The sequence below is a fragment of the Hemicordylus capensis genome, chromosome 2, assembly GCF_027244095.1.
Source record: "Hemicordylus capensis ecotype Gifberg chromosome 2, rHemCap1.1.pri, whole genome shotgun sequence".
In the NCBI taxonomy this organism is placed as follows: Eukaryota; Metazoa; Chordata; class Lepidosauria; order Squamata; family Cordylidae; genus Hemicordylus; species Hemicordylus capensis.
In genome coordinates, this window is record NC_069658.1 from 155,787,772 (window position 1) to 155,800,338 (window position 12,567).

The 12,567-nt window shown below is 44.5% G+C and overlaps 1 protein-coding gene across 13 annotated transcripts in view; it reads left to right on the plus strand.

Moving 5' to 3' along the window:
- The window catches only part of LOC128346768 (rap1 GTPase-activating protein 1-like), an 85,141-nt gene that overhangs the window by 9,314 nt on the left and 63,260 nt on the right, over positions 1-12,567 (plus strand). For 8 of the 13 annotated variants that reach the window (XM_053300412.1, XM_053300410.1, XM_053300411.1 and 5 more), the window contains exon 1: positions 9,477-9,535. The exons of the other annotated variants lie outside the window; for them this stretch is intronic. In XM_053300412.1, coding sequence (XP_053156387.1) covers positions 9,492-9,535 — 44 coding nt within the window. In that variant the 5' untranslated portion in view covers positions 9,477-9,491. Of the gene's footprint in view, positions 1-9,476; positions 9,536-12,567 lie in introns of those variants that run through there. 13 annotated transcript variants of the gene reach the window in all.

Below are 12,567 nucleotides of genomic sequence, written 5' to 3' on the forward strand. Positions count from 1 at the left end.
TGTCCAGTTGGGTGCTTGAAGCATTTGGGAAGAATTCAGTATAATTCCAACTGTGGACCTTGTTTTCTCCATCTGGAGATAAGAGATGGGACAAGCGTTGCATTTTGACAGAGCAATAAGTAGAAAAACCCTGTCAAGAATTGTCCAAGTTTAATGAATATAAAATCACATTGATGAATGGTTGGTTGCTCTTGGATAAGGCAGATTTGGGGTGTGGTTCCACCTAATGGCGCAGCAGGGAAATGACTTGATCAGCAAGCCAGAGGTTGCTGGTTCAAATCCCTGCTGGTATGTTTCCCAGACTATGGGGAACACCTATATTGGGCAGCAGCAATATAGGAAGATGTTGAAAGGCATCATTTCATACTGCGTGGGAACTGGCAATGGTAAACCCCTCCTGTATTCTACCAAAGACAACCACAGGGCTCTGTGGTCACCAGGAGTTGACACTGACTCGATGGCACACTTTACTTTACTCATGTGTTATGTCCCTACGAGTAAAAAAGTAGTCTTAACTTTCAAATTTAGTACAAATGGTAGCTCGTAGAAGGATTCCTGATTACACTTACACACACACACACACACACACACACACACACACACACACACACACACTCCAATCAACATTTTTTTATTACACAGAGCAATGAGGCTTTCCAGCAGAAGCTTTCATCTTCCCCTCATAACATTATTGATTACAGATTGGTTTGGGCTTACAGATACAGAACACTTGAGGGGATTGCTTCGGGTTGCAAGGCCAATTGATCAATCATATCCCTGTTACCAAGGGTGTAAGGCAGTGGTATATTCTTGCTTCACTTAAAATTCAGTTTATATAGTATGACTGAAAGTTTAAATGGCAATCAAGATTGCCCTCGCAGAATTGTCTTGTTGAGTTTCTGGACTCCTGCATGCAGATGACATGAGCTCTAAAGTATGCATGGAAAGAGATGGATTCTTATTATGCCTCTTGGCCCAACCCCTTCATGCAATATTTATGCACAGAGAAGAGACTCAAATAGGAGCATGCCATACTGTGTGATCAGTACACCGCATTAAAAAAACAGTGTACTAATCATGTGGCTTGTGTGTTACTACATTCAGAAGTCTGATCAGGCATTCTTGTTTACAGATGGATGTTAGGCCTGCTTGGGGCGGGGCGGGGGAGAGTCAGGAGGCACAATCACAATTCCTTTCCCACATCCATCTAAGCCTTCATAGGGCTACTGTCTTCATTTCACTAATGTCCTCAATTCAGTATGAGAGGCTTTCTTGGGTGCTTTTGCATTCCTTGTGCTGAGAAACAGCTGATGATAAACTACTCTCAGAGGCAGCAATATTTTCAAAATGTTTTCAGTCTCCTGTGGATTATAGAGAGGCAGTAACTGGAACAAGTGAAGGATTTTCAGGATGTGGGAGTTATTTTTATCTAGAATAACCACTGCAGCATCTTCAGATTGTACAACCCAGGGCCATAAAGATCTTCTTGATCTCCAGGGTGGGCATAAAATCTCCTTTGCTTTGCAGATCTTTTCTGCATGTAGCAAATGTGTGACTATGTTGAAATTTGAAGAACAAGCAAAATTAATTCCTAGAATCAGTCCCAAATAACTTTTAAAAACAGAATTTGCTAGGCTTAATTGCTCGGTGTTCCTGCAGCATTCAGGGGCATATTACACCTTTTGTGGCTCGCAGGCGGCCAAGGATTTGCCACCTCCATCTGGCCGTGCAGTGGCGGTTTTTAGAAGAAAAAAGGGGGGACTTTCCCCTCACCCCTCACAGAACAATATCGGACCTCTGAAAAGTATACAGTGTACTGTGCTTGATTGGCCAGCAAACTCGCCCGACCTGACCCCATAGAGAATCTATGGGGCATTGCCAAGAGAAGGATGAGAGACATGAGACCAAACAATGCAGAAGAGCTGAAGGCCGCTAATGAAGCATCCTGGTCTTCCATAACACCTCATCAGTGCCACAGGCTGATAGCATCCATGCCACGCCGCATTGAGGCAGTAATTGCTGCAAAAGGGGCCCAAACCAAGTACTGAATACATATGCATGCTTATACTTTTCAGAGGTCCGATATTGTTCTATTCTACAATCCTTGTCTTCTTGGTTCCATGTAATATTCTAATTTTCTGGGATTGTGGATTTGGGGTTTTCATGAGCTGTACGCCATGATCATCACAATTATAACAAATTAAGGATTGACTTATCTCACTTTGCATGTAATGCGTCTGTCTCATATATCAGTTTCACCTTTTAATTTGCATTACTGAAATTAATGGACTTTTGCACGATGTTCTAATTTTCCGAGTTTCACCTGTACAGTATTAACATCTCATCATGCCTCTAGTGGGCAGAAGTGGTTACTGTGGTGCTAAGAGCAATGCTTTAATTTTCACTTCCAACAGATATAAACTTCTGAACTTTTTGCTTTGGACTGTCATAAGCTTCCTATTATCTCCTGGAAAAGATGGCTCAGTCTGTTCTCATGAAAAATTATTGGCTTGTTATAAGCAATAGATTTCTACAGCAGGTGGGCCTGTCTTGGACATACCCAACCTCAAAAACAGAGCCTATCAATTAGCCTATCAAAACATCTTTGGCTTAAGATAAGAGCGAGTGTTTACAATTTGCATTCATGCTCTAAAATGCAAAGGTTAAGATGACCAACTTTAAAAGTGTGAAAATAGCAAATTAAGTTGGTTAGCAAAACTTCTGTGATATGAAAGCAGTAAAGAATTTGTACAATTTTGTATATTATGCTTGCTTTCCAAACTAGGTTTAATGTTCCCACCCTTTGCCTTGGTCTTTCAGGCTGGCATGGGCTGGAGACAGATGCATCTAGGCAGAAATCCAACAGTTGCAGCTTCCTGTTGAAAAATCTGTTCCTGCAGCTTCTGGTGAAAAAGGCCATTTCCATGTTAGGGATTGTTAGGAAGGGGATTTTTTAAAAAAATGCTACTATCATAATGCCCTTATACAAATCTGTGGTGCAGCCACATTTGGAATACTGCATACAGTTCTGGTCACCGTATCTTAAGAAGGACATTGTAGAACTGGAAAAGGTACAGAAGAGGGCAACCAAGATGGTCAGGGGCCTGGAGCACCTTCATTATGAGGCAAGGCTGCAGCATCTGGGGCTTTTTAGTTTGGAAAAGAGGCAACTACAGGGAGACATAGTAGCAGAGGTGTATAAAATTATGCATGGAGTAGAGAGAGTGGACGGAGACAAAATTTTCTCCCTCGCTCACAACACTAGAACCAGGGATTATCCCATGAAACTGAAGGCCAGGAAATCTAGGACCGACAAAAGGAAATATTTTTTCACACCGCACATATGGAATTCTCTGCCATGGGATGTAGTGATTGAATCTAGCTTGGAAGGTTTTAAAAGGGGCTTAGACAAATTCATGGAGCACAGGTCTATCAATGGCTACTAGTCTGATGGCTATAGGCCACCTCCAGCCTCAGAAGCAAGATGCCTCTCAATACCAGTTGCAGGGGAGCAACAGCAAGAGAGAGGGCATGGCCTCAGCTCTTGCCTGTGGGTTTTCTGGAGGCATCTGGTGGGCCACTGTGTGAAACAGGATGCTGGACTAAATAGGCCTTGGGCTGGGCCTGATCCAGCAGGGCTGCTGTTATGTTCCTTCCTCACTCACTTGCTAGGGCTGCAGATGAATTTCTGCTTTGTACATTGCTGCAAGGCATAGACATAAGCTCAAGGAGCAATTACTTCCAAGTTTCCAATGTTTGGAGTAAGTACTATAGGAATCAGTGGTCTTTGCCTCCGAGTAACCATGTATACGGTTGGGCAGTAAATGTAACCCTGTCCAGGCATTATGAAAAATATGAATGCTCCTTGGGAGCATGCAAGCAAACCCTGTCCCCACTCCAACATGTTCCATAGTTTTACCTTCGCACTGCCCATGACTATTGTAACACTGTGCTCATGGACAGTGTAGGGATGAGACTTGCCAGTGTGCCCCCGTGAGCACTGTGTCTTGACTTATGTTTGCAGTATATGAACAAGAAAGCCCAGTCTTGAACATCTTTCTCTCCTCTTTCCTATTCAAGAGCACAGCTGCAGCTGTCCACATGAATCTGCGCTCTGATTAATCTGCATAGACCTGTTGGTCATACTAAGTGTGACCAAGACACTCTTGACTTTGATATACATCTGATGATTAAATGTGGAGAGGGCAAAAGATTACTGTTTGCTCATTTTATTGTTAATCTCATAAGAAGATAAGAACAGCCCTGCTGGATCAGGCCCAAGGCCTCTCTAGTCCAGCATCCTGTTTCTCACAGTGGCCCACCAGATGCCTCTGGGGAGCCCACAGGTAAGAAGTGAGGGCATGCTCTCTCTCTCTCTTGCTGTTGCTCCCCTGTAACTGGTTTTGAGAAGTATCATGCCTCTCCATGATATCATGCCTCTCCATGACACAAGACGAGTAGCCATTGATAGACTGTCCTACATGAATTTGTCTAAGCCCCTTTTAAAGCCATCCAAGCTAGTGGCCATCACCACGTCCTATGACAAAGGATTCCATAGATTAATTATGCGCTGTGTGAAAAAGTACTTCCTCTTGTTAGTCCTAAATTTCTCGACCTTCAGTTTCATGGGGTGACCCCTGATTCTAGTGTTGTGAGAGAGGGAGAAAGTGTTATCTCTGTCCACTCTTTCCACTCCATGCATTATTTTATAGACCTTTATCATGTTTTCTCTTAGTTGCCTCCTTTCCAAAGTAAAGAGCCCTCTAGATACTGTAGCCTAGCCTCATAAGGAAGGTGCTCCAGGCCCCTGATCTCATTTGATACAAGAGATTATTTAATCACAGAGAACTTGTAAAAGAGGTGAAGATAAATCTGGAGAAGGTTGCTTACCTCACACTGGGCAACAAGAGGAAGCATTGGGAAGTATCACAGTATCCTCCTTTGCTAGGCCTTGGAAGAACATCTTGGCAAGAAGAAGACCAGTCTGACCTCGGCCAGAGAACAAGCAGTTGCAGGGAGCTCACTTTCCCCTTATCCGCCAGAATGAGCTGTGGTCCAGCTGCCAAATTACTGGAGATTGCAGACCTAAGCACTTCTGGCCTCTGCCCCGGGCAAGGATTAAGGGCTGCTGGGGTGTGTGCGCGTGCGCATGTATGTGTTGTAAATTATTGCATTGTTGTGATCCGTTGTAAGCCATCTTGTGGATTGTTCAGTTGAAAAGCCTGGTATATATTTTCTAAAATAAAACTATTATTAAACTGTAATGTGCTGCCGCTTGTTGTGGCTGTATTGAAACATCAGTCCCTAAACTCCTTTCAGCACTTCACAGAGTACTCTCATGTCTGTGATGAGGAATTCAAAGAGATCAAGCTGGAACTGAGGGCTCTCGACTCCCCTGCATGCAAAAGGTTTCAGTGTTGTTTGTTCATATTTCCATAGAAAAACCCAGGCCTAATTAAGGCCCAAGTTGTCACGTGCTCACTTGACGGAATGTGCCTCTGTGCAAAAGAAAAATGCCCTGCACACAGGAAACGAGTGTGCTTGAGAGAAGGCTAGGCTAGAACCCTTCTCCCTGACATGCTCGTTTTCTGTGTGGAGGGCATTTCATGTGTGGAGGAGTGTTCAGTTATGAGAGCCTTCAGCTGCAGTCTGAAGTGGTAGAAGCCCAGCACGCATATACCACCTAAACTTGCCTGCATGAAAGGAGGTGTGATGTAGTTGCAGTCAGGATTACAGATTTCCTTATTATGTAAATATGCCTTCAGTTCAGTTGCTAAACAAAGGTTTGGGTTGCAGATATGAACCTGCCTTTCAGCCTTAAAATGTCTCTTACATGTGGTTCAGTGATGACTCTATTTCACCCCCACCCCACTTTCCATTCCAATATCACAAAATTCAGAAGAAAGCGAGATTGACGCAAAAGTCTCCTGGGTGTACATCCACAGGAAGAAGGCTAGCAGAAAGTCTGCTTTTAAAAATAATTGAAGAGGAAATGGTAGCTGGTCGTGCTAAAAGTGGTATTAGATATACTGTATATAGGGGCGGGGGGGGGGAACTCTCTGTTGCTAGCATTTTAGCATAACTGCTCTCCCTGAAATATTTAATTTAAAATATTTTTACCTTGCTAAATCTCTGCCAAATAGATTTGAAGTGGCTTACAAAATTAAACAACATACAATAAAATGCAATAGAAATACAACCAGTCAAGCGGGGGTGGGGGGGGGAGGCGGGCAGTAAAACAACAGTGCTGTAAACATAGCAATTGGTTAGAAAGGAGGAGCAACAAATCCAAACACAGACTAGTTGAGGGAAGGCCAGCTGGGACTGAAAAAGTTTCATCTTCTGTCTGCAACTAATCAGGGAGCAGGTGAGCTGGGAATCAAGAGGCAGGGAGTTCCAAAGAGCTGGGGCTACAAAAGAAAAAGTCTGCCCATGCCTGCCACCAGCTGTACTTCAATCTGAAGTCTTCAGAAGGCAATGGAATGGGTTGGAGAGCCTCTCTGCCTGATCTTATAGGTCAGTCAGAACTGTGGGGGTAGGTGGCCTTTCGGGTACTTTGGCCCCCAGCCATTTAAGGCCTTAAAGGTAATAGCTAGAACCTTGAATTGCACACAGAAAATACACTGACAACCAGTGTAGAAGTCAAGTGACATGCTACTAAAGTGACATGCTACAGAGTTGGAGCTCTGTACCAACTGTCATTTTCAAAGGAAAATGTGTTAAGTAGAGCACACTGCAAAAGTTTAGACGAGAGGGTATTCTAAATATGAAAAGATTTACCAATGGCTCCCTGTATTACAGGGGTAGGTGGCAAGGGCAGCTCAAGAGGGGGGCGAGGGGGCAAATGCACCCTCAGAAAATCAGTTTCCCCCATCTACCCCCCATTGCTTTTTCAGAAATCTAACATGGGGGCATGGCTCACTCACCCAGAAATGCACTTTGCCCCTTTTGTGCCCCCCTCAATTTTTTTTCCTGGTGCTACCATTGGAAAAGCCACCTAATGGAGCAGCGGGGGAGTAACGTGCCTAGCGAGCCAGAGGTTGCCGGTTTGAATCCCCGCTGGTCTGTTTCCCAGACTATGGGAAGGACCTATATCGGGCAGCAGCGATCTAGGAAGACGCTGAAAGATATCATCTCACACTCTGTGGGAGATGGCAATGGTAAACTCCTCCTGTATTCTACCAATGACAACCACATGGCTCTGTGGTCGCCAGGAGTTGACATTGACTCAATGGCGCAACTTTACCTTTTACCACCATGGGGGCGGGGGCGGGGGCGGGGGCAGGTGCAAAATGGGGAATCCTATTGAGGAGCTATGCCCTAAAGAAGTAAAAGATGATGGATTGGAAGAAAAGGTTTCCTGTTCAGGATTACAGGCAAATGAATAGGACAAGTCCTGAGGTGAGGACTGATAAGTGACATTACAGAAATATGGTTGCTTTAAACTTTATCCTGTCATGTGCTTATCTCCTCGGCATGAAGATTTCTTAACTAGGATGGCCCTATCCATCCCCAGCACAACATCCCTCCAGTGGCTGTTGCTGTTGTCTATCTTATTTCTTTTTCTCTCTCTTTTTTTAAAAGATTGTGAGCCCTTTGGGGTCAGGGAACCCCTTAATTAATTTATTTAATATCTATGTAAACCGCTTTGGGAACTTTTTGTTGAAAAGCGATATATAAATATTCATTGTGGTCATGGTTAACTGTTCAACTTCTCAGGGCCAAACTAGATGCAACCTTAACCACATGTAATTTGCTCTCTTCTGTGTGTTGGTAAACAGAGGCTATGGGGAGGCTGTTCCAGACCAGGACCATAGGGGAAGGGGGCTAACCTCCTGCCATGGACCCAATGGAAGTTACCATTTTTTGTAGCTGCTTGTTAAGGAACCATGTACATGATGGGAGTTAGCCCCCATCATCTTGAAACGAGAGCATCTCACCCACAGCAGTTATTGGACCGACCATTCACCTCTTCCCTAATCCTGTCTAGCACAGGAGAAATTGATACTTTGCACCCCAACTCCCCTGTGGTGATGGTAACTGGAAAACCCTTTGAACTACATACACGTGGCAACCCCACAATTGCCTCTACCCTCTGAGGCATCTCACGTCCACATTGGCTGAGGAGCTGTCAATCTGAGCCCTCATGGCCTACCTCTGATTGGTGGAAGGAATTCACTGCCTTCCAGGTTCTTTACCTAAGACACTCTTTAAAAGTTGTGTGTTTCCTTTGTTAAGATATCAGCTATTTACCATCACCCGTTACCAAGATATGTAAGTGCTTTGCTTAGACTTTAAAATGTGTTAAAAGCTAGAAATGACTTGTGTGTTATTTTACTAATGCCTACCTATCCCCCTACCCATTTCTCACAAGGTATTTATGTGGTTCATTTAGATTAATAAAGTAATCTTCTGGAGAGAACACTCTTGCTTCATGTGCGCGCGCTCAGGGACTCTGGAGCTGACCACTTGGTTGTGCTGCTGCTATTAATACTTTTCGGCAATCGGTGAATAAGAAATTATTGCTGTCTTAACTTTTTCAGTTTTAGATGTAAATGTATTTTAAGTTCTTTTAATCTTTAATGTACTGTTTATATTGTACTGGTCTGTGACTGTAACAATAAATGACTGACTGACTACTTGGTTAAGTTCCTAAAAGGGAAACTTACTGGGACAGGGGAACTGCACCTGACTCTTGCTCTGTAGAGACAGAGGGGATCCAGAAAAGTGGGGTTCAGACCCAGACTGAGTTATCTCTCTGGAGGCAGAAAGTGGTGGCAGAGACTACTTGACACTGCATTGGAGCAGGGGTGAGTGAGTGAAACTGCCTAAACTCCAGTGGGGGGTCTTCTTTACACTGCTCTTTGCAGCTGTGGAGTGGGGGGAGAATTGTGATGGGGGGCAAAGAATTCTCCCATGGTCCCAATCTAAATCAGCAGCCAAGAGGGGCAGTGTTTACAGAAGGGCAAATGATGTGTTTGGGGATAAACTGGATGCAACTTCAATCAAGCCAAAGCTGCGGTATTGTCCTGGATACAAAGTGATAAGTATGAGGATTCTCAGGCAGACCCTGATTTCCCCTGTTGACGAAAAGCTGCGTTTCCAGTTCTTCCTCTGTCTTTCCCCCTTTATATTTGTCTTGTTCGTTCCTTTCTGTGTGACTCTCTCTTCCTCTAGCATTCTTGGTGTCCTGCAGTGTCACCCCAGGAGTTTCCTGCCCTCGGAGCTGTGCAGGCTGAGCCCTAACCGTGTGGCCACTCTTCTCCTTTTTCTCCTTTCGAAGTGTCTCTCGGGAAAGCAAAGGAAATAGCAGCTTAAGTTTGTGTCTGTGTGCAAATGGGAGTGCAGTTTGGGGACAGAACATGTGCCCTCTGGAGACCGAGTGACAAGTCGGTGTGCTTGCACAGGAGGAGGAGGAGGAGGAGTCTGCACGCAGGAGGCCAGGAAAATCCACGTAGGCAGAGAAGAGGCTGAGGCTGCAGGAGGAGAGGATGTTTTCTCGGAAGCGTAGTTTTACCTCTGGAGCCTATGGAGGGTATGTACTTGTACCATCCCTGGCTCATCCTGTTGGTATGTCCTTCATGCTGCAGTATATTTTGCATCATCTTCCAGGGAAATACTGATACTGGATTTCTTTTAGCACTTCTGAGAATTTGGAGCAACATTCTCTCTCTCCCAGCAGGACAATAGAGGCTTCCCCAGGCCTTATGGGGGAACCTGGCGGGGTGGGTGAAGCGTGCCAGATTGCTTCCTTCAGGGTGATCTCTCCTTCCAGGATGCAACAGGTGAACCTTCAGTCCTTCCACTCCCTCCTGTTTTTGTCCTTCCTCATGTTATTCATATGAAGAGATTTGACCCCCTTTGTGGTTTTGAAGATGTAGGGAGGAATGGCTGAGGCTGAGCTTTCATTTCTCACGAGGCCTTTACTTTCCGAGTAGAACACTTGGAGAAAGGGGGCCCACAACTCCGAACGGCAAGAGTGCTCCGTGCAAAGCATGCTTAGGAATGTTGGGAGCAGACTTGTGGTATCCTGTGGAATGAGAGTGCTTAAAGCAAGGGCTGTTGTTTATGTTTCATGGGACTCTGAACAGGCCTGTCACCAGAAATCTTGTGATGAGCGCGACCCAGGAGCAGGGGTGATATAAAATCAGAATAGATGCAATACAGGTAGCTCAATACATTTAAAGTCTATTTAATACTAACTCTATAAAATTTTAATGTTATAAAATGTAAAAGCGAGTCCCTTGTGCTTGTCAGTTATTGCAATACCATTTTGCTCTCGTTGGCCAGAATACTGGAAGCTGGGAGCAATTTTATTACTTACGAAGTGGAAATTCTGCCTACCATTTCCCCTCCGTGTCTCTGTACAGTCTTAGGGCTCATCCAGTCTTAAATGCATCCTCTGGCCTGTCCTCATTACTTGAGGAGTGTGATTGCAGTGCACACATCTAACCCCAACCTGGTGCTCCATCCCGCTGCTGCTTAATCGTTTCCGTGTGTGGTGTGTGTGTGTGTGTGTGATTCAAATTGTCCCTAAATGTGTGAACTATGGTATATAAGGGTTGGTTTGGACAATATGTCTGCAGCCCATTCTAAATGCATATGATATTTAATTTGCTTGTTAAAGGTGATTCAATTAGGCGACAGCAGACTGGGTTGGATGGAGACATGCACACCCACACTCCTTCTCCATGTGTTTAGGACAGGCTGGAGCATTTATAATCCAGATTGGCCAAGAGAGACTGCTAATTCAGTCTCTTAGATCAGTCACTGCAAATCCCCCCCGCTAAACATCAGGGGGAGATCTTGATGTTGATGCTAAACGTCAAAAGCTAGACATCTGGGAGAGGGGCCTAGAATATTCCCATGGCCCCTTTATGATTAAAGCCTTGGATTTGGGCCCCCTCAGATGAAGACATCTTGGGCATACAAGAGCTAATGCTGTGTTGTGGCTAAGGGTGTGATCTGTGAGCTAGGAAGCACCCAGTTCAAATCTCACCTTAGTCAAAGTTCACCTCCGCCTTAGGCAATGGCCTAGCCATATTATACATGTATCACTTTAATAATATATCATATTAGACATGTACCACTTTAACTGGCAGGACTCTCCCCTCCCCAACAAAAAATCCTTGGCATGATAATCTAGTGAGATGTCAAGAACTATCGGTCAGATCTACTCCTGATCTCCAATTTTAAATAACTGATATTTCAATTGAAAGGCAAAGAGGAGTTTTTAGCAATCTGAGTTTTTAGCAGTCTGGTTTAACAAACTGTTTGCAGCTTAAAGAGAAATATCCTTGTAATCATGTTTTCCCCACTACAAGAAAGTGTACATTATTAAAGATCCCAAGTGCCCCTCCTGAACTACAATTTCTAGGATTACTTGGAATAACTGTTAGCATTGGCTATGCCCTGACAGTAAGCCTTGGATCTCCATCTGCAAATATCCAATAACCTTGGATAATGTATATGAAGCACTTGATACTAGATAGCCTCTTCTCCCCTTTTCTTTGGAAACACTGGCTTTCCAAAGAAGCAAGGTGAAGCAAAGCATCGACAAGCACTTGGTGCCAGGAGGGGAAATGGCCTTGTTTGGATCAAACAGTCGTGTCTCTTACAAATTCTGAACAGGTGCTGTAGCTAACAAAAAGATGATGCACTCACCTCTCCCCAGCCCAATTCTGTGCTTGCTTGCTTGATTTTAATATACTGCCTGATTCCGAGACTCTAGGAATTCTTAAGAAAGCCAGAGTTCCTGGCACAGCAAAAAATCTTAAAACTTAGAATACCTCTGAGAAACAAGGGAGACAGATTCCAGAATGCAATCGAGGTTGCTATCAAGGCCTGAGCTTGTTTTGTAGATTTTGAACCTTCAAGCCATTTCATTCTGTGCTACATATATGAATGGCAACTACCATCCCCACACCCTCTCCAAGTTCTGTACCTGGATCTCTTTTGTCCCTTCTGTATTTCAAAGTTTTCCTGCCTCTGAAACCTCACAGAAGAAAACCCTCATAAAAAGCCTTCCCCCTAGTCATGCATGAGGTTTCTTTGAGATGTCTTTGGCAAAGTCTTATGTCATGGGAGCTTAATAGCACGAGCTGCCTTCCCCTGCCCAGAAGTCTAACTGGTTAAGCCTGTGTGCTGAAACCCTGTCCCCCTAAGCTGAATCACTGGACTACTGAGACCTTAAGTTGGGAACACTGGACCATGGGGCCCAGAATCGCTGAGCTGAAATCCCTAACCTGGAACGTTCCTTACTTGGGACTGTTGTGGGGGATCTCTCCTGGATGCTCTTGGAACGAAGAGATATCTGTATGAGCTAATTACTGTGCTTGATTGCATGAGTGTCCCCTGGACTTTGTTTGGAGCATAATTCTTGGACCCTTCCCTATATGGGCTTGATGTGGGCTAACATCATTGCAGACCTTGGAATTTGGTGCTAAGCTGGCACTCCTCGTGTCTGGCCTCTCCTCGTTTGTCCCTTTGGAAAAATCTGTGTGGCCAGAAACCCCTATGTCTTCTTTGGTGGAAGCCACCCTTCCTGGTATCCTGCACGATACCAAA